Here is a 27,728-nt window from a genome sequence, read left to right as displayed (position 1 = left end):
AAGAGAACAGTCCCATGGCCTGAAAATTCCTGCATATTACCAGTGGATCCTGAACTAATTCTATGTATCACTTTTTAAATGCTTTAAGGGTTTAAAAGGTTATCCCTGAGATTTTTTAATTGGCATTCACTAATCAATCATACTGGATTTGCTAAAAATAACCTATCACATCCACAAAAAAAAATGTTCTTTTTCTTTGCAAATACAAAAGGCATACTTCATTTCCTATAGGGGAAGAAAGAGCTGGGAAGGCTGGATGAAGACAATTTCATCCTTGGATGACCGAGAAAAAAACTGGTAATGGTAGATATTTAGAGGCATAAAAAAGTTGAAGACATGGAAAATATTAGATTTTATAAATACATTTGTGCAGTCCTTCCACTGCATGTTTAGCAGTTCAATTACATTAATATACAACAATTTTCTTAATATCATAAAATTCAAGTATCCAGATAGGCACACCCATTTCTCTAGTAAATATCCAAGCTACATCACCAATCTGACTATATACAGTTCATAAGAATATATTTAAAGGGGCTGGAGTTGTGACCCAGCGGTAGAATACTTGCCTAGCACATGCAAGGCCCTGGGTTCGATCCTCAGTACCACATAAAAAAATAAAGTTATTGTGTCCAACTACAACTAAAAAATAAATACTAAAAAAAGAATGTATTTAAAAACATTGATAGCTATGAAGTCTATGCCACAATGGACGGATCAAACTGCCAAACACTGATATAAACACTTTCCCTTTTTAAATTCTTTAACAGATCCAATTCCAACTAACTAGGAATTTGCAAAGTCTAAACCAGCTGCATTTTAGATATCTAGAAAAAGTCTCCTTTGATGACAAGGGACCCCTCCCCACACATTGCACTGAGGAAGTTAGGAAAAAACAAAGATGGCCCTTAGGGGCTTTCCAACTTGGCAGGAGTACTTCTTATCTATTACTATACATCTCTGACAATAAGTGAGGTCACATTAAAGGATTATAAAAATACCTAGATTTTTATCATTTCTTTGACTCTGCAGAATACCTAGGGACTGCCAAAGGTACCCCTGGTGACAGTCTTGAAAACTGGGGACATGATCTGGCTCAAGTCCAAAAGGGCAACACACATGGCGGGTTCGTGGACTGGGGTCCTCCCTCAGCATCAAGCACAGACTCAGGGGCCAGGCCTCCTGCCTGCTGCCCACCACCTGAAGGCCCTTGGACGGCTGGTAAGCAGCATTTTGTGGAAGTTCACCATGTAATCACTAGACCACATGCCATGATTACGCATCTTTAATCTAACGGGTCAGCAGGAGAAACGGAAATATCCAGAGGCATCTCTCTCCTCCATGGGGATGAGTGTGGAGGAAAGAGGAGATAAAAGCCCAGAAAACACAGTTGTGCTACAGATAAGCTTGGCATAGCCCAATTAAATGATGCATACGGCACAAGACAGCCACAGGGCAACAGAAACTTACCATCCCAAAACAACTAACTAACACCGGAAGTAATCTGATCCCTAGGGATTCAAACATAAAACTTTTTTTAAAATCTGAAGCTGTCCATTAAAATCTCCCCCAAGAAAGTTTGTTTTCCTACTCTTTTCCCAGTTCTCTCCTATAACTTCCTTTACTTTCCTTCTCACACTGTCACGCTTCATTTTACTGTTGTCCTGCCTCGACGAACCTCAGACCTGAAGGGGAGACAACAAGCCATGTTACTAAATGAGAAAGGTACTACTTGGACAGATCAAAGTGTGGTTCTTGGATCCCAATCTAAAACTAATTTAATGCATCCTGACTCCCAAGCAAATGATTTTAATGTATTACAGCGACAAATTGATGTATATCTGAGAGCAACTAGGCCCTGGGGAAAATTTGATGGGTTGGAAATAAAAATCTAAAGAAATGCTTTATTAGCATTTTGTTGCACTTATAAAGCCACTTCTCAGACACTTTCAAGAGCGTAACTCAATCATTTAGCAACACCGCATCCTCCCTTTACCGCCACACAGGAGCAGCGAAGCTGCCGATGCAGGGTCACTGGTGGAAGAACTGCAGCTGACAGAAGTGGGCTGGGGAGCCCAAGGGCACACATCACAGCAGGGGACAGGCTGAGGGACACCTGCCTCAAGCTATCCAGGAAGAACACTCTACTTCCTCTGCACACAGGCTCTCTATAGGGCAAACTTCTCCAGGTGAACAACAGCATGGCTTCAATGACAAGACACCCTCAGGAGTCACCAATATCTTGTAAATTTTCACAGGATACAAACCTTTGGGAGGAGTGAGGTTGACTCCATTTTTAAGGCACCATTGTACTGGTAAAATCCCCAAAGAATCCGCATGGCACATCATTGAGAGTTTACTAGGTTCTGGTCTTAGGTCATCAATAGTCACTTGAAAAAAATGATTGTTAAAAACCTGAAACAAAACAAGAAGCAAAGGTTAATTCCTTGGTATTTCATATGTAATGCTGGCACTGCTTCCAAACAGATATGTCATCAAAGTGATGGCACAAAAGCTAAGACAGGTGCTGAAAAGACCAGCTGGTTTCTCAGCGTCCACAGCAGGCACCAAACTCCTCCCTTCGGATCATCCCAACATCGGTCAGATCTGGTCCATGAAATTTCTAGACTTACGCTGCATCAGGACCCTCCAGAGACCCCACCTGAAGCCCAGGGGGTGATCACTATCCGGAAGCCTGCTTCACAGACTATGACACCCCATCCACCTCACTAGTCTATTAAAACTTGCTGCGTTTTTCAAGGTGTAACTCAAATGTCAATGCTACTGGCCTGGCTGGAATAAACAGCCCCTGCTCTGTGCTCCCAGAGCATGAGACACAAACTCTGTACTGAGGATCCTGGTTTCTTTCCTGGGCTAATCACTTAACAGTCTCCACCAACAGATCCTAAGTTCTTTGAGAACACAATGAACTGATGGCTCTTTGACATTCATCAAAGTATTTCCAAATGCTTTGTATAGAGAAACTGAATAAATACCCAAGGAATATAAGAGAAAACATCAAAGATGAAAAAGGAACAAGTTGCTGATAAAACCAAGAAGAGGGCAAAAATCAGTCGGTCCCCCACACTGAAAACCATGGTGGGTTTAAATCCCTGTATGTAAAGCAGGATGGAAAAAAGAGTGCTTTCCCGACTCAACAGACATTGACTGGTCTTTCTTAGGGAACTTTAACATTTTTACTAAGCTATGGTACCTAGCTTATAAAGTATTTCCTGGGAGTAGCCAAGTTTAAAGTTAAACAGGAGCAGAAACTCGCTTTTCTGCTCCTCTTCGTTCATTCCAGTAAACAGTTCCAGTTCTAAGCCTTTGAAAAGAGCAAAGGATCCAACATGGCCAGCCTTCCCAGGGAGGCCATCCTGACAGTCCTATTTAAAATTACATTCTCCCTCCACCCGGATGCTCCATTAGCCCTTCCCTGATATGTTTTCCACCTCAGCAAGTAACCCGTAAACACTACATTTATTTATTCATTATTTTTGTTTATTGTCTGTTTTCCCTCTTAAAATATCAGACAATACCTATTGTCAGAACAGTGCCTATAAATGCTCAGTAAATATCTGCAAAAATATTCTATAATGTTCATACACTCACACGTTAAAACAAACAAGTAAATTTTGTGGCAGGATCTTTAGGCACACAAGACGGCAAAGGCATGCACCAAGAATCTCCAAAACCCATTAAAACCCATTAAAATGCAGGTTCATGTGGGCACACACATTGGTTTTCACATTCCCAAATGGTCGGAACTGCTGGTTTGAGTTCCATATGGTCCAGAATCCAAAGATCTCAGAACCAATGCTCAAGGGCAGTTAATCAAATTGCTCAAAACTGCACATCTCCAAGCTTACAGAAACAGAAACCCAAAACCAGATTGCAACTCCAGTGCCCTCTCCTCTCATCAATACAGTCCACGTCACAGGTGACACTATCTTCATCCTCTGTCGACATCTCACCGTTGTGGGGCACCAAAAAATCATAGTCCTGCTGGACTGCTGAAGGTTGGTCACTGAATACTGCATCTGCCACACGCTCATCCACATTCCTGTTTGTTTGCTTTAATACATCTACTCACATCTCCCACAGTCGTGCCATGAAGAAAAACCTCGAGGGGGAGGTAGGGAGATGAAATCTTCACTGTGATGAGTCATGACAGCATAGTGTGTTATAGTCTCAAACATAATATTCTAAAACATTTACCAGTGTTTTGAGAAAATAATCTTGTTGTAAATATCTTCTACACCAAGAATGCTCTGATACCACACTGCATGAAGAGCAGTCTTGGGCCTGGGAAGCTGTGTTTCAGGGTTCCAAGGGATGGCTCAGCACATGGCTCTATTTAGTTTATTCTGAAATGCCAGATAAAGTTGTCACTGTCACCTCTCAGAATAAGGGCAATGTGCCATGTATCCAGAGAATGAACATCAACCTCTGCAGCAATGAAGGCAAATTCTGGATAGGTTTCAACAAGGTACAACTCTTCAGCTTTGAAAAAATTTTGAAGACCACCAGTAAAGAACCCCAAAAGTCCATTTCCAATAATAAGGTTTTTAATGGATGATGCACAAATGGGAAGGCATTGTGTTTCAATCCCAAGATCTCCATAAAGCACAAGGCAATAATTTTTCCTTAAAGAACTCACCTTAACAGTTATAAAAACAATTTGTTCACTAAAGGAAACGATTAGAAAAGAGGAAAATAGCAACTTAGGATTGTAACCACTTTTCACATTCTATAAAATACCCACCACTGAATTCCTAAGATTCTACCAAATCATAAATTAAAAAAATAACGCAAATATGCTGAAACACTTATCATTCCATGAACAAATGAGGTTATTTCAAAAAACATTAAAATATAATTTATTTTTGAATCTTTAACTCCTCCTTCTGAAAAGGCCACGTATGGGCTAAGAATGCTAAGTTTGTTGGGTTTTCCCACCATTAGTAATGGAATATTTAAGGTAGAAACATACGATTTAAGTTTTATAGCAGGTGATGTCATGGAGAGATTTCTTATTAAGAAGAGATATTATAACCTTAAAGAATAATCAGATCATTAAAATGCCTCTACATGAGAAAGTCTTTCATTTTGGACCTGAAAGTTTCAGAAGCATGAGTTTTCCTTCAATCAGTGGAAGCAGATATGCAAAAGGAGGCAGAAACGCTGGCTCATGGGGAGCTGAGAATTTGCTTCCCAGCATTTTCAGGCATTTTCAAAATAGAAATAGATCCTATTCACTCCTACCCACACAGGAGAAGTGAGTTAACTCTTATGATGACGACAACACGCAACTCACCCGCAGACAACTAAGAGAAGGGAAATTCAAACTATCTCTTCTACAAAGAGGCACCTGATCAGAGTCACTGTGCCCCTAGGGATCGAAAGAGCTTCCAACAGAACTGGACTGGGGGGGGACGGCAATGTCCCTTTGGCTTATCTGGTCCTGCAGCACATTCTTGTGTTGAGTATATTCCATCTGCTTGGCATGGAGCCGATTCACTCTGGGGGTTAAGGCCAAGAACAGAAGAGCAAAACCCACCTTAGTCACTGATGCAGGACAGATATGAAAGGGCTCACTCATATTCACTGTCTCTAGCTTCATCCCAACTGTGAAGAAATGGCTTCGCAAGTCTGCATGATCCTGCAGGGAAGAAGACAAAAATATTGAAGGCACTGGTACTGTGAATACAGAGACCGTCTGGGTGCTATCCTTGAGCATTTTCTTGGGTTTTTGAAAGCTGATGGAAATAATTAACCCTCCCTGTTTCAAATTTCTAATTATTGCAAGATACTGAGGATTTAATTATTTCTGCAGGCTAAATTGCCTTTCTAAGGCATGCTGTGACCACGCTGAGATTTACACTAGGAAAAAAAAAAAACAACTCACGTTACATTGCTTTGATCTTCCTAGGTCCTCTCAACTGAAGCACAGCAGAGTAATGGAGGCAATCAGTCATCTTAAACACAGCAGGGGACTTTTCAGAAAACGTGGCCTCTTGCTAGGGGAGTTACATCACAGGGCATCAGTGATACCTGCTGGGAGATGGTCTGCCCCCCTCGTGTGCTCCTAACTCATAATGGCCTTAGCAGATACTGTTAGGGAGCCCATGATCTTGGAGCTATGTGTACAAATCCAAAGATGCCCTATAGGACCAGAACCTGACTCATATTTAATAAAGATGAGCAGCACCCCTTTGTAATAGATGCCTGGCAATTTTATGAGGCGCTTGCAGCAACCTGGTGTGTGAGAACTGGGGCTTCCCTGTCTTCTGTAGAAAGAAATTTCAATATCCACTTCAGCTACACAGAATAAATGAGGATGGCTGGACTCTGGATCCAAGAATTTATCTTGCTGAAATGGAGGTCACCTCTTAACTCATTCTGTATAAGTAGTAGTCAATAAATAAATGCATTTTCAGTCTGTCCCTGAGAAAACAGTGGCTGCATAAATCTTATTATTTCCAAACACATCAGTGATGTACAAAAATACCTGAGAAACTACTGCTGTCTTCTATCAAAAAATCCAAAGTGGGTTTTAATTAATTCATTGATGCCATTCTATACCCAGCTTTGAGGACAGTAGAGAGCCCATTTGTGCTATCCCTGCTCCCTCCATCCTCGACCCCAAAAGCTGGTCAATACTGTCATCCACTAGGAGACCAGGGAAGAGGAAATGTTCATAAAACTCTCCACTGCTTTATGCTTGGCCAGAGAAAGTACAGATTATAAACACCTACAGAACCACAAAGACCCTTTGACTTTTCATGTCCCTACAGCAGTCTGCAAAAATCTTTGTACATAAAGATGCACAATAAATGCTGGGTCTGAGTGAAACGATTAATGCCACATCCAGGGAGGGGGTTAATCAGAGCAAGAAGGGAGGTAGTTAAATACAAGAAAAAAATGAATCAAAGGAATGAGTGCATTCTACACCTTTACAAATTCCTTGAGAACTTATAATCAACACTTTATAAAAATTATATGCATAAGGAAAAAACACAAGGAAATATTCTTAGGTGCCCATAATGACTTTGTTTATGCTGCAACCTTTATAAATTCTTTAAGAGCTTACAATCAACACTTTATAAAAAGTTGTATGCATAAAGAAAAGCACGGGTGATATTCTTAGGTGCAGGTGATGACTTTCATTGTTTATGTTGCAAATAAAATCTTTCTTTTTGAAGGTGGCTGGTGAAGGCGGGTCAGAAAAGAAAAGGAATGGGAAGCCAGTCTAGGGAGTTAATACGTCTTAACACACACCAACCTTAATACCAAGGCAGGGCTATAAACCACAGGTGTAGAGGCATAAGAAGTAAATTGAAAATGACTAATTGATGTCTGAATTAAGAGATTAAAAGTTAAGCTCCTGTCGGGCATTGACAGCCCCAGTACCTACCAGTGGGAACTGAGTCACATGCTTGGGTTTTGCAGGTAATATATTTCCCTTTTGAAGCACAAAAACCTTTTAACCTTTTATTCTACAATTATAATATAAAAAAAAAAACTACCTGGGCCTACTCAACTAATTTAAGCAATCAGTATTACGCCATCTGATAATACAGAAATCCCTCGGGCACTAATGACACTGGTCCAGGTGAAGGTGAGTGGCTTCTCAGAAGCCCTTCTGTTTCTAGATCTGTGATGGGATATCCTGATGTCACTCTCTCTCAACACCCACAGCTACACACCTAAACTTGCTTCAGGTCACTACTCACAGGAATTGGTCCTAGCTCCTTGATGGCTTCCACTCCAAGGCTCTTCTTGGAACTTCTGCCTCTCACAAGTCCCCATTGGAGGGAGCCCCCACCCTTCTCGCACCAGCGATCGAGGCTTCTGGTCTACCTGTTGTCCTGCAGCAGGTCCCGTGTGCACACCTGCTCTACTTCATACACTTTTGCTTTGGCCTTTGCCCTCTGAGTGGAGTCAGCTTTCTGAACAGAACTGACCCACCGCCTGAGGCCCTTTCTCAACCCCAGCTCTCAGTTTGGCCTGGATCACTGATTTGAAGTCATTCGCATCCAAGCACAGGTATTGTAGGATGACCTTAAATGTTCACATATATCTGTACTATCCTATTAAATTTGAATTTCAAATTTCAGAAATTAATCCAGTAACTGTAAAGTACATTCTTGTATTTTCCAGTCCTCATTTTCACTTTCTTAAGGTCCTTTTTTTTAATCAACATTGAAAAAAAATCTTACTGGACCAGGTAGAAATCCCACCAGTTTCAAAGGTAAATCAACAAAATGGAAATTTAAAAAATTCAAGACTAAAGACAAATAATGCCTGAGAGTTTGACTATATCCTCTAATATTTTTGCTGTCCATGATCAATAATGCCAGGAACTTTTTACTGTGGAAGCAGGATTAATATTTTCTAAAGAGGCTCACCACTGAAACTTCTGGCCACTAGAGAACTTTGGAAAACATGGAAGACGGCCACGTCATTTGTGCAGTGCTTCTTGGCAGATGCCAAACTCTCATTTGTGGTGTGCTGTCCACCCAAGAAAGACCTCAATAAATATTTATTAAATTAAACTGCAGGTTGTGGGAAAAAAACAAGATGATCTCTTGACATCCACTCTAGTTCTGTGTTCTACCATTCGTTCATTATAAACCACTGGGGACCACAGAGTAGGCTACTAGGTGTTGGAATGGACACTCCAAAAACCTACATTTGTCCAAGAAGGAAAAGACAAGGAACAGCTAAGGAAGACCTAGGCCAGAAGAAATTTCAAAAGTAATTCTTTTACTTCTAGAATATGAAAACTAAATATCATTGTGATTATGACAGTCAAAGGACTTATGAGGGTGAATCTTAATTTGAACTGTGAAAAGCCTGTGACTCAGAATGATAAAGAGAAGACGCTGGGCCAGGCGCTACAGCACCTGCCTATAATACCAGCAGCTTGGGAGGCTGAGGCAGAAAGATCATAAGTTTAAAGCCAGCCTCAGCAACAGTGAGGCGCGAAGCAACTCAGTGAGCCCCTGTCTCTAAATAAAATACAAAATAGAACTGGGGATGTGGCTCAGTGGTTGAGTGTCCCTGAGTTCAATTCCCGGTACCCTTTCCAAAAAAAAAAAAAAAAAAAAAGATGCTGGAGAGGAAGCACAATAAATGCAATCAGGGAGGCTGGGACTTGTGTACCGGATGGAGGCATGCAACTGTGATGGAAAAGGCAAACGAAATCACTGGGCACTTCTAAGAAATAGCCACATTTATGACATCTGAAGAACTCAACACCAGTAAATTTCCAAATTAGTCAAGTTCTGTGTATGTGTCTAAGCATCCATATTTGTATGAGAAAAGGTGCAGATTTTCTCATTGAAAAACAAGTGTAATCATCGCCAGGCCCTCTACATTGGGCTGTTAATGCAGTGCGAAAACATGTGCTCATTTACACAAACACCCAGCTAATCATGTTCAACGAGAAGGAAAGAGGGTTTCTGGCTCCCAAAGATGAGTCTCAAAATCAATTATCTCCTGAGAGCTAATGGAAATTTCACTGTGGTTTAAAAGAGACATTCTGGTCTTTGCAAAGCTCTAGAGAATCATTCGTACCTCCCAATATCTGTATCACGGATGATATTCGTGATATGGGGACACATTACTAAACCCACAGTACATTTACAAATAGCCCATCACATTCAAGAGATACTGTTTGCTTACATGCACTGGAGTCCAGTTAAATTGCTTACTGAAAAACTACTTTCCTATCATAAATGCCAGCAATGCTATTCCCAGCTACGCTCAGGGCTACCCATTTTTATTTTTGCCCTAAAAGAGTTTTTATATTGATCAAAAGTAAAATGCCGTTCATTTTATTGGAGGGCTGTCTTAGTAAGCAACCTTACCAATCTTTCTTCAGGGAATTTGCCTTCAGTGGAATGACATGGTAGAAGAGAATCTGTTTACATAACTTCCTTTCTCACAGGGCTCTTTGGCCATACTCCCTTCAGGATCTAAGTGTTCTTCACTCTCCCCTGGGACGGTTCTGTGACTCAGCATTAAGACTAATTTGAATTGGTGTATAATATCAAGCCAGTGGGAGTGAGGATGGGGGACAGGCTGGACATACATACTGGCAAGCACTTACCCCATGGTATGATCTTCCCTTCACAAAGACTGTGGGGTACTACCATCTTATAGAGGAAATTAAGTAACAGAGAGGTTTAAGTTATCTATGCAAGGAGAGAGTCAAGGTTTGAACAAGCAGTCTGACTCTAAGTCTGTGATCTAGCCACCAGACTAAATCACAGACTGGGAGCAAGGAACAAATAAGGATTTTTTTTATTGGTAATTTAATAAACATAAAATTTCTACAGTCTATAGGCTCCTATAATCTTATTTCAAAGACATCTACTACCAAGTTGAAAAGTGGCAGCCCTCAATATACTAATCATTTACTTCGAACCTCCCTGTTTTGCTGTTAATTCATAACATTCTTCAATGGCTTCATAAAAAAGTATGTCAGAGGAAAGTCTGAAATAAGAAGTTATATCCCTAAAACATTTTTAAATGGCCAGTCACCAACAATTAGCAAATACCTTGCTGGGTGCAGTGGTGGCTCATGCCTGTAATCTCAATGGCCCAGGAGGCTGAGGTAGGAGGATTGCAAGCTCAAGACCAGCCTCAGCAACTTAGTGAGACCCTGTCTCAAATACTTAAAAAGGGGAGTGGGGTGGGGTGGGGCTGTGGCTCAGTGGTAAATGCTCTAGATTAATCCCCAGGACAAAACCAAAAATAAAACAAATTAACAAATATCTTTACTGCTTTCATATGCTGATATAGTAAGTAATAAAGACCAAAGCAACATGTGGAGGAAAATATCTCTGGCCCCTCATAGATCATTGCTTGCTGATGTGAATTTCCTCCTAAATTATCAATGATAGTCAAGAGAGCTCGATCTGATCTATGTGGCTAATCCCGTACGTGTGACTGGCTGCAATCCCCGACTAATCTCAATCTGTGTATTAAACATGGCACTGAATGAAGACAACACTAGATAATGTGCATCCTGACTTGCAGAAGTTTCAAATTTAAGCTTAGGAAATAACTGAGGAGTGAGAAATGTGAAGCATCTCCCTGGGTGAAGATATGGGCAAACCACTGGAGGTAGTGTTTGCGTTTCACAGTGCCAGCAGAGGTCTCGCCCTTCCCACATGAGAAAGGAGGTCAGGAGGCCCCCTCAGCTCCAAGCATGCCTTGGGTGTCCGAACTACACAAGGGTCACCGCTGCTATGAGCATCAGCCACAGGGACGTCTTTGCCTCTAAGGGGGCTGCCATCCCCAGTAAAGGATGCTCCCTGATTCTGCAGAATCCAGCAGCTATGCAGGAAACACGCCTGACATGGAGCCGCCCTGAGATTAGTGGTTGTGGGAAAATGGCTAGGTGCTCACCTGCGGGGGGCAATGAGGATTATTAACACAGAGAGAAGAAAGAGACCAAAGAGAAGAAGTACTTGTGTCCCACGCGCCCACTTGAACTTCACTCATCCCACTTCCTGCAGGGACTTGAAGAGCTGCAGTTCTGCTCTTAAAACGTAGTATGTGGCTATCACAGCCTCCAAAAATAGCTAATGCATCTACTCATCCCCACTTCATTAGACAAACATATCTCACGTGACACAATTAGGAAGAATGTGGCACAGGAGAGAACAAGTTCAAACTAATTAACACAACAAAATTAAAATGTACTCGATGAGGATTTTAATGTAAGAAAAACAGAAAAATCTTAGCTGTGCAAAGGCCAAAGTCTTAAACCTGACTTCCAGAATTGAAGGCTGCAGGCAATTTTCTTCCCAGTGGTAGCATCTGAATGTCAGTCTTTAATTCTTTGGTTGTCCCTTTTTGCTTATGTTGATAGGAAATAAAATGGACAAAGAAACAGATAGGCATTTCACACATCCCCAATTTTTCAAGGATGCAAATCTTGTGGCAGACTGTACTTACACAAAAATACTGCACAGTATTAATTTTTTCCAGTTCCAACATGCCAATTTGGGGAGTCTGCTGGGAACTCAAACATTGCACAGACTTCTTTCCAAGACCTCAATAATTTGCATAATTTCTAAGACTAGGCTTCAGTGAAGTCAAAGGAAGGTTTTAATTAGTATTACATTCAAATTGATATATAATGAACTACACTTTAATCCCTTTATTCACATCAGCATGATATGTCATGCTAAAAAAAAAATCAGTGCCATTTATCATACTGTTCCTCTTTATTCTACCAATGACCTAGTGCTCATATATTCATTAGAGAATTGCTCTCGTAATATTAATTTCATCAAAAAACAGACATTAAGATGCCAGCATTTATTAAATCAATAGTATTATTACATTTCAATTCCATCATGCTGATTTAAATTTAGCCAGTGAAATATTTACAACAAGAATGTAATAAAAAAATCTATAAGCTGAAAAGTAATAAGCTTTTCCATTTTTTACTTACAGCTGTAAATAGCAATTTTATCTACTTGTGGTAATTGAATGATGTTAAAAAATAGCAATGAGAAATACATTATGGTATTCTGTACTTCAACCTGAACCACACAATTTATAAAAGGTGATTAAGCAAGGCCTATTTCACAGTAAGTCCAAAGAAAAATGGTATCAAACTGTTTAAAGAAAAAAAACAAACAACCAGCAAAACAGGCAATGAGAATATCTTTCACTGATTAATGCTAAACATCTTTAGTAAATGGCAAGGAATCCACCCTTCTTTCCAGCAGGGCTCGGGAAATCCAGCGCCCACTTGGGCTGTGTGTGGGGGGACAGTGATTCTGCTGTCACCTCCTCCTCCCTCTTAACTGGCTTCCAACAGGCCATGGAGCCTCCTCAGGTTCCCACGGCAACACTCTAGGCAGCCTGTGGGCTGGAAGAGAGCAAAGCAGAAGCTGGGGGGCCAGCTGCACACCCCACTGGCAGAATGTGGTGGATGCAATTAGCCAGGGTCACCCCTTCTGCTGAAAGCCCTAACTGCAACCCCACTGTTGTCATGGAAATGGGACTCGGGGTCTGAGCTCCCTCCCTGTGTGCAGACACCACCTTCCAGAGAAAGAAGGAAGCCCCACTAAGCTGCCTGACTGCTCTGTCCCTTCCAGCCACTGAAGCTGTGGCTGGAGAACACAGGCACTCCTGGAGGATGCTCTGCTACAGACAGGGAGGACTCCAAATGGGAGGGACCCCAGGGCTAACAACAACTGCTAGGGTCTCCAGAGCCTCCCAGGGCACAGCTGCCCTGTGCTTCAACCTGCCAACCTGTTTCTGGTTTAGGAAAGTGTTCACTCCCTAGACCAGATTTCTCAGCACTGGTGCTAGTGGCATTTGGGGACCAGATTGTTCTTTGTTGAGGAGAACTGTCCTATGCATGGTGGGATATTTAGTTGAATCTATAGCCCACTAGCTGCTAGATGCCAACAGCACCCCCACTCTGAAAATCAAAGTGTCTCCAGACATTGTCACATATCTCCTGAAGGGCAGATGCTCTGTACCTGTCTTTAGAACCACTGCTGGCTGCAGTCTTGAGCTAGTCTTGAGCCCTTTCTCTGCAATTCTTTTTGCTGGAGGCAGTGGATTCCCTTATGGCTTACACCAGGTTGGGCAGGGGTGTCTGTCTTTACTTGTGAAGGCAAGGGGAGGAATGAAACGTTCCTCAGGGGCCACTCCCAGTCCAGATGGCTGCTCTGCTTGTTCATGGGTTGAGAAGGATGGCTTAGGCCTTGTGCATAAGGAACTCCTTGCTGTCATGAAGGATACCTGTCATGGAGTAATGTTTGCCTCACCACCACCATCATATGCACACTAAAGAGCCAGTAACATCAGAAATGAACCTGGTTCTTCCTGTCCTTCAACACCACTACTGTGACAGCTTTCCCAGTCCAGTCCCCTCATGGTCTCAAGATGGTTGCAGACATTCCAGGAGTCTCAGCCAGCCAAAATAAAGCACAGAGGAAGAAGAGAGAGCCACCTCTTCTCTGTTCCCCTTCTTAAAGATTTCAAATACCATCTGGCAAAGTGCCTCATCATTTTGCTGACTCAAATAGGCAACAGCCTCTGCCTAAACCAAATCACTGTCAAGAAGAATGGGGCATCTAATCCTGGCTTACACCAGTGGTTCTAACTTGGCGGAAGAGAACTGCTGCCTTCTACGGTACTGGTATCAGCACAGGGCAGAAACATTTGTAATTAGGACAATAAAGAATCATCCTGTTCAAAAGGCCCAGAGAGCCTCTGTTGAAAGCAAGGGAAGAATGAGTTGATGGACATATTCAAAATCAAATATGGTTTTGGACAGGCAGCACTTAATGCTCTCAGCATTCATCTTCTGGTTCTTTGTTACAGTAATAATTACTTTGCTCCATCTTTCAATATCCTAGTTTATTGTTGAACTCTAATAAAAAGCAAGAGAGAAAAAAAATAAAAATAAAAGGACCTTGGGGTTCAGCTAGGTCTGTGTTTGAATCCAAGTTCTATTTAGGAGCTCTCTCTGTAATAGGAAGGTCAAGAAATCAACTTCTTTTGAGCCTCAAATTCCCTCAACCTTTACAGTAAGAACTAAAACACCCACCAAGTCAGCTTATAGGAAGGACAGTGAGATAATGACATGGCAAGGGCCCAGCAATGTCTGTCACCCTCTTGGGGCTGCATGATAAGGAACGATCATCAATACCACCACAACACCCTACGTCCCACTGGATAGTGATGGTGGCGTTCATGGAACCACACCTGGCTTCATGAACGTTTTCCTTCTGGGCCTCTGCTACCATGTCAAGGGGTCTGAAAGGGTTAACATACATTCCCAAGCTGGGTGACTTATCATGCAGGAAGCCGGGATTTGTAATGGCACAGCTGGGCCTTGCTCTGATTCCCTTGATACACACCTGCAGTCAAGATCACCAGTAAGAAGACAAACTTCTCCATATTCCTTTGCAGACTGGAGTTACATATGTTACATATGTAGGCATGGTTCAGGGGATTAGTCCTGCTGTGATCTGGAAATCCTGCAGGTGACCCCAAGTGGGGAATCTTGTTAAACATTAAGATGTTTTAAGTCAAGTTTCTGCTATCTAGAACCAATAAATATCCATGTTGAAGTTTATCTCGCCTCTTTAGGCTATACTTTTTGTTATAAAGGGGTCTGAAGACAAAAATCAGAGGCAGATTGGACCTTGCGCTTGACTTTATGACATTCAGTCAAGGAGACTCAAGCAGAATGGCTATGCGTGGGAGTGAGGAGAAAACCCAGGAGCAATGACTTCTGCACATCTCACACCCACTAAGCAGGCAACCACCAGGGTGCAAGAAGGAGCACACCGAAGGCCAGGTAAAGTCCACATTGCCCTGTGACATGAGGTCCTTATGTTCCATTAGATCGTAAGCCTTTGAAGACCTAAAGTCAAAAGGAGAAACTCAAACTTCTTTTCACACTGGTTCCCCTGCCCAAGACACTATTTACAATTGCCTACTCAAGAGAGGTATAAAGCACCTTAAAAAAAGCCTAATCTGCAAAGATCTGTATGCATATAATACATGCATATAATTTTTATTGTGGCTTAAATCCACAATAAAATCCTCCCTAGATTAAAGAATCGCAATATCTTCTTAATCATTCCTCTTAATAAAGAGGAGAGTTTCAATTTTAAAACATTGAAATGTGGCACAACCATCACTTGGAATGTTGCCTAGTTTAATAAACAGGAGGTTTTATTCCCCTGGCACCCCAACAACCCATAGGCCACTGTGGGAAGTTCATGCTAATATCACATCTCATGTAAATATCATATGGCGTCCTCCACAACCACAGAAACTGATCCAAGCCAGAATTACTGTGGTGAACAGAAGCCGCTGGGGAATGAAGAGCCCCAGAGTGGACAACAGAAAGTCGACTGCAGCCTCCAATCTGTAATGTTCAGAAGCAAAGGCAAGCCACCATCTGGGAGACAGCAGGCAGCAGCATTCAGCCTGTGGTCAAGTGATTGTCACAGTGAACTCTTTATATTCATAGATTTTGTGATCTTTATGTTTATTGTTTGACCAGATATGCCTCCTATAAGATTTTTTCCAATACCCATAAAATGAGATGGCCCACCATGGCCCTATTTTGCTATATAGTTCACATGCTGCAGTTCGAAACCCCAGAATAAGCACCAACTAGCTCCACCTTCCGCCCCTCTAAGTAGCAAAACACAGGCCTTAAAGAAACTCAATTTCTCTATCATCTCCCAGAGATTCTCTTCACATGCTTCTTGGAGTCGGTAAAGAAGTAAGAACGACAGAAGTGGGTCGTGTCTGGTAAGCCTTAAGGAACCCGAGCTTCTAGGCTCCACTAAAGAGAATCTAAAAGTTAAGTGCACCGCACTGGAGGGACAGCATCAGCCTGATGTCAGGTGAGTCACCTGTACCCTTCTTTAAGAGAATCACTGGGCCATAACTTGGTGAAGAGATACGGATCATGTGTCCCACAAACATTCCCAACTCAGTGATGTGGCCAAAGAAATGAAGTCCTGTCCCCAAATTCCAGAAGAGTCTAAGAACCCCACCTGAAGGCCAAGTTTACTATTGCTGTATTGAACTGCTGAACCAGAGAAAAGGAAAGCAGGCACCTATGAAACTGCAAGCTCATACTCCACTCACATTCTCCCCTGCCACTGGCTATACCTGACAGAGGGGAAAGAAAAACTTTCTCCCTTTGCCACACTTAACTCTCCCTGGCCTCAAACCCAGGTCTCAGATGCCAACATATAGAAGAGATTCCCTCCTCAGGGTTAAACCTACAATCATACTGACAAGTACATACTTCACAGCTGTAAAAAAAAAGAAAATGAGCCAGGCATGGTGGCACACACCTGTAATCCCAGCAGCAGGGGAGGCTGAGGCAGGAAGATCGCGAGTTCAAAGCCAGAAGCCAGCCTCAGCAACAGCGAGGTGCTAAGCAACTCAGTGAGACCCTGCCTCTAAATAAAATACAAAAAAAAAAAAGGGCTGAGGGCCCCTGAATTCAATCCCTGGTACACGCCCATACACATACAGAAAAAGAAAAAGAAAAAAAGAATGGAAATGCTGGGCTGAGGTTGTAGCTCAGTGATAGAGCACTTGCCTAGCATGTTTGAGGCACTGGGTTTGATCCTCATATAAATAAAGCACCACATATAAATAAAATAAAGGTAACTGTGTCCATATACAACTGAGAATATTTTTTTAAAAATGCTAAAGAAATCATAGCCTCGCTGTTGCTGAGGCTGGCTTCTGACTTTGAACTCGCCATCTTCCTGCCTCGGCCTCCCCTGCCTCTGAGATTACAGGCATGTGCCACCAGGGTCTTCAGCATGTTGTGAACAGACTAAACACCCTTTGCAGAGAATGACATTAATGTGGGTATTAAAAAAAAAAAAAAAAGTCCTTATCACACAGCATCTCCTTTCTCCAGCTAGCCTTCCCCAGGAGGCCCTTCTCTCTACTTGTGAAACATTAAGAACAGTGTGTCATAGGTGCAAACCTGAGTCACCTAACCACACTGCCATTAGGCCAAGCTCAAATATAGATTTTCAGGGCATCGTTTAACTCCTATCAGTTATAGAGATATGATTTTGGATCTGTTTAATAATTATGTCAAACATGACAAAAACTGAGCTAGCCCAGGACACCAACAGACTGGGCATATCATGGAGGTACAGTCAGACAATGTCAGCCACATGACAATGGACTGCATGTCGAGCACTGATCCCGGATCATGGTGGAGCTGAGCATCTTCTTCTGCCTCGGGACATCATAGCCATCGTAATGACAACATGCAACATTATGTCAAGGGGTCTGTTCCCATGCTGCTGTAAACAAACCCACTGTGCTGCCAGGCGTATAAAAGTATAGCGCGTAAGACTTGATAACGACGATGTTACTGACTTTATATATTTACTATATTATGCTTTTACCATTATTTTAGAGTCTACTACTTGTACATATAAAAAAAAAAAAAAAAGTCTCCTGGAAAACAGAATTCTGTGCTCCACCAGCAGCAGCAGCCCCACATGTCTCGTATTTACTGCAGCCCCTAATGGCAGGAGGAGGCCGCGTCAAGTGACCTGCACCACCTCAGACTGTGTAAATAATCAGCTGGCGACACACTGCCTAGACACACCCTCATCCCCAGGAGAGGAGTGACTCTACTTGCAGCTGGTACCTCGTCTTCTGTGAGTCTTGATGAATGCAAAGCCTCAGTCCCCAGGACCTCCCTGTAGCCACGTTACTGACTGGGAACTGGCCAGGGGGCCATAGTGGAAGGACTCTGAGCTCTAGTGCTGGGTGTACACATTACATCAAAACCACATCTCTCCTCAGCTTCAAATGAGAGGAAATTACCAGTAGCACCAGCCACATCTCATCCAGTCTGTTCTAATACATACCTGAGGAATGTGTCAGGTTAGGGAAGGAAAGCAAAACAGTGCAGAAAATAGTGGCTGGAGAGCGGAAACCAGTTACAGAGCACTATGTCACCCAAACCAAGTGCTGTATTGAACATATTACTAAAGCTTGTGCATCTCCACCACCTATCCAATGAGGAAACACACTATAATAACACATAATTAGCTTCGGAAAGACTCAAAAGCAATAATAAGGAATAGAGCCTTTAAAAAGAAAAAACTCTCACACAGGAGTCAATATGAAGTCCAATAGTCACCTTCAGCAAGATGCAAACCTGGACGAAACGAGCTGTGAGCAGTGGGATTCTCACACTGAGATGTTTTACCTCCAACCCCACCCTAACATGCTCCTCTGCATTTTCCACTCCTTCCCTTTCTGAGCCTGGGGTCTCTTTAGCTGATCATGAAGATGCAGCCGTCGCTGTGAAGTCACTGTATCCTAACTGTCATCTAACAACTGAGCCCTTTTCGTTTCCATGCAATCATTCAGAAGCACTCACGGCGGACTTAGTCCATTTAAATTATGCCAATGACCTCTGCAGCCCTTCTATTCTTCCTAGTTGTTTTTTTGGAGTTATTTCTTCAGTGATCTATTCAAGAATATTTATGTTCCAGGCACTATTCAAGGCAGCAGGGTAAAGCAACCATAAAAATAAACACTACAGCCTCTCGGAACTTATATTCTAACTTGGGGAAGCAGATTACATTTTAAAAGGTGCACATTAATATATAACAGGCGGAAGCAGGAGAACTATGAAGAGTAATAAAGTGGGGTGGCAGATACAGCTCGGCATGCTGTGGAGGTGGCACGGGGGCCTGTATCTCTGATTTTAAGCAGACCTGAGGAAAGTGACAGAAGGAGCCATGCAGAAATATAGGGGTTGACTTTTTGAGCAGATGGAGTATTAATACAAATGCCTGAGGCAGGAGCATGTGGGTATTAAAGGGACAGCAGGAAAGGGGCAAGGGGCAGCCCAAAGCCAGCACCTGAGAGCTGCAAGGACAGGGGACTCGGAGAGCAGTGGAGGTCACACATGGAATCCAGCACATCACACACCCCAGGAAGAGAAAAGCAAACGAGGGACAAGATCTGACTTCTGTTTCAAAGACTCGCTCTGGCTGCTTTGTCAAGAACAGGCTCTAGGGTATAATGACCAGAATCCAGGAAGTAAATTCTGAGACTGACATAACAGCCCAGGAGAGAGGTGGCAGCTGGGACCAGGCGAACGCGATGGAGCAGACAGGAGTGAGTTCAGGCCACTTTGAAGGGAGACTCAAGAGCATTTGCTGATGGATGGAACAGAGGGGGCCGAAGGCTTCTGTCCTTCAGAAGGACTGAAGACTGGTCCTTGGGGGACATCTGGGAATGTGGATGATAGTTTTATCCCTAAAAGGACATAGAATTTTTTCCTAAACACAAGAATGACTCACTGTGCCTAAGCTGCTTCTGCAAACAATAGACATTATTCTAAACACTGGGTTTCCTTCTGGGAGCTGTGAACTTAGGAAATATGCCAGGCAAAGTGTGCCTACGTGACCAGACCCTTGTAAGACACCCCCGTGCCCCCCAGTAGGACTCCAGGAGAATGAACTGGCTTTCTGGACTTCACTCCATGCACCTGCACCCTTCAGGGATTTACTGTGTATCCGATGACGTAGTAAAGTATAACTGTGAAGAAGTGACCTCGGGATCCCTAGAGTCCTGGTGGGTCATCAATGTGGGACAGGCATGGAGACCTCCCAGCAGGAGGGCCAGGAGGACTTCCAGGAGAGTGCCAGGGGTGTTGACCTCAAGCCTCAGTTGTCTTAATCTACAGTTCCCGGCACTCCACCGCAGATCTCAAAAAAGCTGATTTGGAATTTCAAACCCTCTAAAATCTTCAACACTTTTTAAACAAAAATCTTCAAGAACTTTCCCTTCTTTCAGGGATAAAAATGGATCACGGATTTCAGTGGCACCCCAAGGCTGGCACTTCCTTCCATCCTGAGGCCCAGTGATGAATGATGTTAGTGGCAAAACCTTTGCTTCCTTTATTTTTTCTAGTCTTGGAAAAACTACTTGGTTTCTGTTAACCGGGGAACGAGGTACTACTTTTGATTTATAGACCTGTTTGATGGATATGGGAGTTTCTCAGTGAAACCTGAATGATTTAGCAGAGGTAAACTTCGATTTAAAAGAACAGCAGAGAGCACAGAATTATAGCAGGATGTACTACTGAGTCTCCTGGATGCCGAGCACAGACGGAGCACAGCATCAATACCAACACTCTCTCTCCACTCCTTTGGTTTTATTTTTAAACTTACTAAGTTCCCTCGTACCTCTCAGTGGTATCTTAGTAGGCAAGTGTTTTGGAAAACTGAGGCCACAGAGACCCTGTTGACAAAAAAAGAAGCTGAATTGGGCCTTAATAACTTCATTGTTTGAAGACAGAAACAAACCTTGAGAGAAACTTTCTAGCAGCTCTTTACAAAAGACAAAAATAAAAAGCTCTTGCTGCAATGGGGGCATTTCACCTTAGCAGACAGTGATGAGTCAGGTTAATCACCTGATGGCTGAGGCTGCAGAACAGGTAGATATGACCGTGTTGAGGAAAAGTTCTGTCCACACTTGGATTCCTGAAACAGAGTCCCTGGAGGCCGATTCCTTGTGCTATGAAAGTTGATAATGACCCAGCTGTGCCCAGATGAGAATCCAGTGAGATCACGAAATGCACAGAGGGGTTGCCTCTATTTCCTTATTATTCATGAGTTAATACTACTATAGAGAATGGCTTTGGCAATCTTTTAGGTCTCTAAATAATGAGGCTGGTTCCTAGGGGGAACTCAGTATTTATTATTTTTAAAAAAACAGGTGTTCTCATCTCTGAGGGTTTTCTTTTTTAACCCATTTTATCAACTATTTTTCTTTCAATTAAGTGTATGCTTTAAAGATTATTTGCATTTTCTGGGTAAGATGAGTCAGAACTCCCTGAAAAATGCAGTGTCCAAAAGGTATTTGGAATGTTCTCTCCAATCAAAGGTAAATAACAGCAAAAATCCTAACTCTGAGCTTGTTTTTGCCCTATTTCTTTTTGTGTTCAGGTAGAAGGGGAAGGGTGCCCACCGATTTGATCTGATTTCACATAAACACGGATAAACACTCGTGAGCACAGCCCCCATGTCAGAAAATGCAACGTAATGAGATTCATTCCATCAAAACACCCGTCTTATCTAAAGTGTAAAAATAATAAAAAGAATTGCTTGGAAACACTGCTCGTTCCTAGCTATTAAATGTGCTTAGCTTTGACTTCTGTCTTATAAGAGCTGAACACTATGGCAATTTTCCATAACAACATGCATCTCAGATGATTCACTGCTGAATTCAAATGTATATATTCCTTCCACCATAATGAAGGAATAAGAAGTCTGTCTCCCTGTCCAGAAATACTGATGAGCAGTGATAAAAGAGAAAAAAATAAATAAAATTATATATGTGTGTACATATGTGTGTCTGTGTACTCTATTTTGGGACCCTACAGAGGAATACCACTTGCTAGAACTTGTAAAAAAGAGAGAGAATTTCTCTTTTGTTTATTCATAAATGAAGCAACTACAAACATAGTTTGATACAATTTCATGCAGTTTCTCTGAATTTAATTACCTTCTTATAAATACAGGAACCTAGTAGAGAATAGTAGCATCTGATTTCTTAAATTATTGAGCATAGATGCAATGCAGTGGAACTGGCTTGAAAGTGTCCCCTAAGAGTTTACATCCACCTGGAACCTGTGAATATGACTATGTTAGGAGACAGGGTCACAGGATGAGCATGGGCTAAAGGACTGCTATCCTGATAAGGGAAGGGAAATCTGGACAGGAACACAGAGAAGAGGAGGCCAGGTGACGATGGAGGCAGCACACAGAGTGAAGCTATACCAGCAAAATAATGCCAAGGGTTCGGAAGCCACCAGAAGCCAGGGCAGATTCCCGGGACTGTCTCGGGGGGGCCTGCAGGTTGAGTCCCTTCCAGCTGACACCTGGATCCCAACTGCAGCCTCCAGGGTACGGGAGAGTGAACTCCTGTTTTTCACATCACCCAGTCCACCGTCATTTGTTACAACAGCCTTAGGAAACTAAACGGTCATTCCCATGGCCTCCAAATTGAATATATAAACTTTCACTGCCCACTTCTCTTCCATAAAATCAGAATAAGAGAAATCATTTATAAAAGTATCTCACAAACTTTAAGAACACAAAATATCCAATGCAACCAAGTTTCATTTACATGCCTACAGCATACTCCATACACCCTGCCATGGGCTAGGCCCAAAAGTAATACTTAATATCTACTCTTTTGACAATGCTTAATTATGAACAAATATTGAATGAGATGATAATTTTCATGTACTCTATCAAAATAATTGTGTGAATTCTCATAGGTGAGAGAAGAAGGTAACTGTATTTTGGAAAATATGAACAAACTATTAAACCCTAGAATCAGGTCAACAGCACCTAACACTTTTTGCAAAGAATAGCTGCTTCATAAATATTCAATAAATTAGTTAATTATTAATTAGAGACATATCAAGATTATTAATGCTTGTACCTTTGCAGTCTTAGTATTCACACTTTTAAATAACTGCATACCCAATTAATCTATAACAACATTAACTCAGAATTTTTTAATTCAATGTATTAAGTCCATATGTCCATGTGTTCATTTATTTGATGAATCTTTACAAAGTACTATCAATGGCAAGGAATTATGTTTTAAACATTGGACAAAACAGATATGGTCCTTGTCTTACTGGCGCTTCAACGGGAAAGCAAGATGGGTATTACACAAGGAATCACAGGAACGACTGACCACATTACAACAGAACAGGAGGCCAAGAGGAGGCTCACGCTCATCAGGGTCCAGAGGCCCTGGAAAGGATTACTTTCTTTTATTTGTTTTGTCTACTGGCACCTTACAATCATACATAATAGTGGGCTTCACTGTCACATATTCCTACATGCATGTAACACAATTTGCCAATTTCAATTCTTTAAGAAACTTGTATTTGAGATAGAAGGCTGAGTAAGAGGAATTTAACATTTGAAGAACATTAAAAACAAACAAACAAAAAAACAATATGCCAGAGTGGAGGCAGCCTGGTACACTGACCAGAAGAGACACTCCATGACCCAAGACTACAGAGGAAGCACCATGAAACCACACCAGGCTTGGTAGGTCTGAGAGAGGTGTAGAAACTCCAGTTTGCTGTGTTCTAAATATGGCAGTGTCAAAAAAAAAAAAAGCCCATTTTATCTCTTTCTATACTCCAACCCAAACTATAACATATTTAAAAAAAATACACAAGCCAACTCAGCAACAACAAAGGTATGTAGAGCCAAACAGCTGATGACCAAGAAGGGACTAATTTAACATATTCAGCAAAACCAAATCGAGGCCTTCAGCAGAAAAGCTGAGAGCTGGCCCAATTAATATTGCAGAATCCTCAAAGGCTCAGGAGCCAGTTTCGCCAGCTAACAGAAGCTCATAAAATAAGAACAGAGAAACTGTGTGGGAACAGTCAGACCCCAGAGAGTCTCCCTGAGCCCACTCTAAAAGACCAACACCCTGTCCTCGTCCTCTCCAAGGAGGACAGAAACATGTAAATTTTAAGCACAGTTTTTAAAAAGGGTTAAGAACTTGGTGATCCATTGCAGTTGGGATGTTCCAGGCCCTTCGTCTCTGCACGTGCCTCCAAGAAAATTGTACCATCTGGAGAAACATCATTGTCAATGGTTTTTCCCAAATAAATGCTAAAATTAATCTTGCTGTATTTTCCTTCTGTTTCTTTGGTAAGGGGCAAGAAGATGAAAATGAGATGTACATTATAGAGAAAAACAGTAACTTAAACAATTTTACCAGCACCTTATAATACAGGTATTTAAGAAGATTGTTCTAAAAATAGCAAAAGGAAACACACAATTTTAAACATTCTAAATGCAAACTGGTCGAGAAGGTTGCACTTTTAACAGTGGGAAAGGGTTTGAGCGTACAGCACTCCTTCAACAGTTTGCACTTGAAAGGAGGAGCTCAGCTGCTGAGAACCCACGGCTTACCTTGAACACTTCCATTGGAAGAGGAAACTCTGCAGCAACAATAAGGGATTTTTCCAGAGCACATTTCCACTCAGAGGTCATCTTCAAAGGATAGATTTCTGTATCAACAGCAAACCACAGAAGAGTTTAAGGACTGGAATGTTCTGCCCGGTGGCTCTTTCCTGAGTTTATCAGGCCCCAGCACCCTCAGTCTGCCACAAACCGCCACCTGCTAAAGGGATTTTCCAAAATTAAATAGCAATTGAGGATTCTGCTATCAGAGATGAAGAATAAACTCAATAGGGCTCTTCCTCGGGGAACATTTGTACGCATTTTGTGTGCATTTTGTGCGCATTCTGTAAGTAATTTAATAGCATTAATCACATTAGCCAAACCTTTAGTCATTCGTGGCCCCCAAATTCCATATATCGCCAAAGATGTACTAACCACAGATGAAGAACTTATTATCTGATAAATTTCTAAACTCTTGTCAGGCTTTTGCAGTTATTACAACATATTTTTCAGTAAATCTCTAAGCTCTCATATGCTAAAAATAGTCCCTATAAGTCAGAAAATTATTAAAAGGTAAATTAAAATTTACCAACCAAGTTTCATATTTACACTTGAAATGTTGCTAACACACCACATGTTGCCCATATTTTCTCCCCAGGCAGTGGGGGAGAGAAAGATTTACGCACAGAGGTTACACAGTCTGAATGCAAAATTAAAAGGAAAAAATTGTTGAGCACTGTTTTTACCTATTGCTGAAACTGCAGAGGGATTTTTATGGCCTGATCTCAACAGATTTAAGACCTTATCAAAACAGGATTTGTAGGCACACTCACTGGAAGTAGATATGTTTATACCTTCACTATATCAACTCAGCTACTCCAGACAGACAGTTAGGATACGAATATGAATTTAAGCACAGTTAAAAGGCAACATTAAACCTTTGGGCTATATTTTTAATTTCTTGCATGTCTGCTTTTTAGCAATGGAGCCATATATTTGAACCCTCAGAGCCTCTGGACTCACCTTGAGCTCTAAACTTCTCTGTTTGAGCAGTTTATTTAGTCTTTTCAGGACATAATTATAGAACTCGACAAGTTATCAATGCCCTGTCCCCTGCCATTGTTCATTACACAGAGACACACAAAGGGTGCTGCTCTAGGACAAAAAATCCTCTACTTGTTTGCACTGTCCATAATCCTTTCTAGCACTTCCTAAAGACTTCCACCTCTGGCAGAAAGAAAAAAAAAAAAATTCCCAATTCGGCATTTCTGTGTCAGAACAAAAAACAGATGTGACTCCTCTTAATAGTATCTAACATATTTAAAGACAGATAGTGGAGCCTCAGCAAATACGTGAGTGCAGAGACCAAAAGAACCATACCCCACTGGTGAGAGGGACACTGGGGGAGATACCTGTGGCTTCTCACAGAGTCCCACAGAGTATGCCAAGGGACCAGTCCACAGAGCTCTGTGAATTGCTCCCTGAGGATGAGGAGGAGAGCCTCAAACCAGGGGTGCAGCATCAAAACCTTGGTACAGGGGAGGCAACGCAGAGGACTGCAGGAAGCAAAGGCCAGAGGACACCACTCAGCCATTCCAAGAGGGTCAGGAGAGAAATAGCACACAAGACACCAGCACCCCTTCCTTGGGCAAATTCACTTTTCCTGCCATCTGCAAGTAGGGTGATGGGGAATTCAGTCCACACGTGGTAGAAAAAAGGACCAGTTTTGAAAAACAAGGGGAATTTCCAAAGTCAAGAGCAAAGAAAGTCTGAGAACACAGAGGATGAATAAAAGGAAAAGTTCGGTCTACCACATTGGCACCCTTCACTCTCTTGCTCTGTAATCCTGTCCAGTTATGCCCCTTGACTGTGATCTCTGAGTGGGGAAGGGTGCCCTGGACACAAGAGAAGGCAGAAGAGTGGTTAAAAAAAAAAAAAAAAAGACACAAGGCTAATATAAAGGAAAACCCACTATGACCTGGGTTAGGTCCACACTACCAGAACTTGGTGCCAAGATGCAGCAGACACCAGCAGCGCTGTCACGCCCCTCTAATGCCAATCTTGCAGACTGGCACTGGAGGTCTGGCTGGCCAAGTCATCCACTCAAAGCTGACTCCTCCACCATGGGATGCCACCACTGTCCCTCCACAGCAGAGACACATAGAACAAGCAGCCCCAAGCAGTTCCCAAGATCTGTGCCTCTGTCCTACCAGCTCATGATTCTCCAAATTCTAAGCGTATTAGTCCTGAAATGGAATCTAACTCTAAAACCAGGCATCCTTCCTCTCTCAAAGGTGACCCTCAGCTGCAGTTCTGCCCGTCTGCACAACACCTGCAGAGTCAGACACCTTGGAGAAGCAGGAAGCAGAGAACTACGGTCCCTGTGCGCGCTTCACAAGATAGAGCCACTCTGGTTACACCAGCAAGTTTATGGACAATAAATAACACCATTAAAAGAACATAAAACATTTTCTTAAAATGATCATGCTGCAGGTAATTTAATGGAGTGCAGCATCCCAGTTCTGTTTGTGGGGAAGTCGTAAGCAATTAAAATGTGTCTGCACTCATCTGTAACTAAAAGCCTACAGGAAAACGGGGTGGTCTCCTTTGGTGCGAGTGTTTGGCAAGTTTTTTCCTAGTAAGCACTGTAGGAAGCAGGAATGCACAACATAACCATGAATAAATAAATAACCACAAATAAACTGAGGCCTTGAGGAGGAGGCCCATCTTGCCCGGGCCCACCTCAACCCCTCTCTCTTCCTTTCTCCTCTACCAGGTGCTGCCAGAGAGGAATAACCACTATTCGGTTGGTAAGAGAAAGCACCCATTGGGAAATATTATAAACTGAGTATCTGTCCCCCCAAAACTTTATACGTAGAAACCCTAATCCCCAATGTGACAGTATTTGGAGAATGAGCCCTTGGAAGGTGCTTAGGGTTTGGGGAGGTCATGTGGAAAGGGCCCCCAAGATGCAGTGTCCTAATAAAAAGGGACAGCAGAGCTCACTCTCAATCTACTATGTGAGGACCCAGCCAGTACCTGGCCATCTGCAAGCCTGGAAGAGAGCTCTCACCAGCCTGACCCCATTGGCACCTGATCTTAGATTTAGAGCCTCCGGAACTATGAGAAAATAAATGTCTGCTGTTTAAGGTGCACAGCCTGTGATATTTTGTTACGGCAGCCGCAACAGACCCAACAGACCTG

At 42.3% G+C, this 27,728-nt stretch overlaps 1 protein-coding gene across 1 annotated transcript in view; it reads right to left on the bottom strand.

Moving 5' to 3' along the window:
• The window catches only part of Sfmbt2 (Scm like with four mbt domains 2), a 205,366-nt gene that overhangs the window by 68,882 nt on the left and 108,756 nt on the right, over window positions 1–27,728 (bottom strand). Inside the window, exons 7-9 of the mRNA XM_077802706.1 lie at window positions 24,534–24,631; window positions 5,561–5,662; window positions 2,268–2,415 (exon numbers count right to left, since the gene is read on the bottom strand). Coding sequence (XP_077658832.1) covers window positions 2,268–2,415; window positions 5,561–5,662; window positions 24,534–24,631 — 348 coding nt within the window. The remainder of the gene's footprint in view (window positions 1–2,267; window positions 2,416–5,560; window positions 5,663–24,533; window positions 24,632–27,728) is intronic.

This window comes from Urocitellus parryii, chromosome 9 (assembly GCF_045843805.1).
Source record: "Urocitellus parryii isolate mUroPar1 chromosome 9, mUroPar1.hap1, whole genome shotgun sequence".
In the NCBI taxonomy this organism is placed as follows: Eukaryota; Metazoa; Chordata; class Mammalia; order Rodentia; family Sciuridae; genus Urocitellus; species Urocitellus parryii.
The sequence above is the reverse complement of the archived record's forward strand: the minus strand, read 5'-3'. Positions and strand labels throughout refer to the sequence as shown.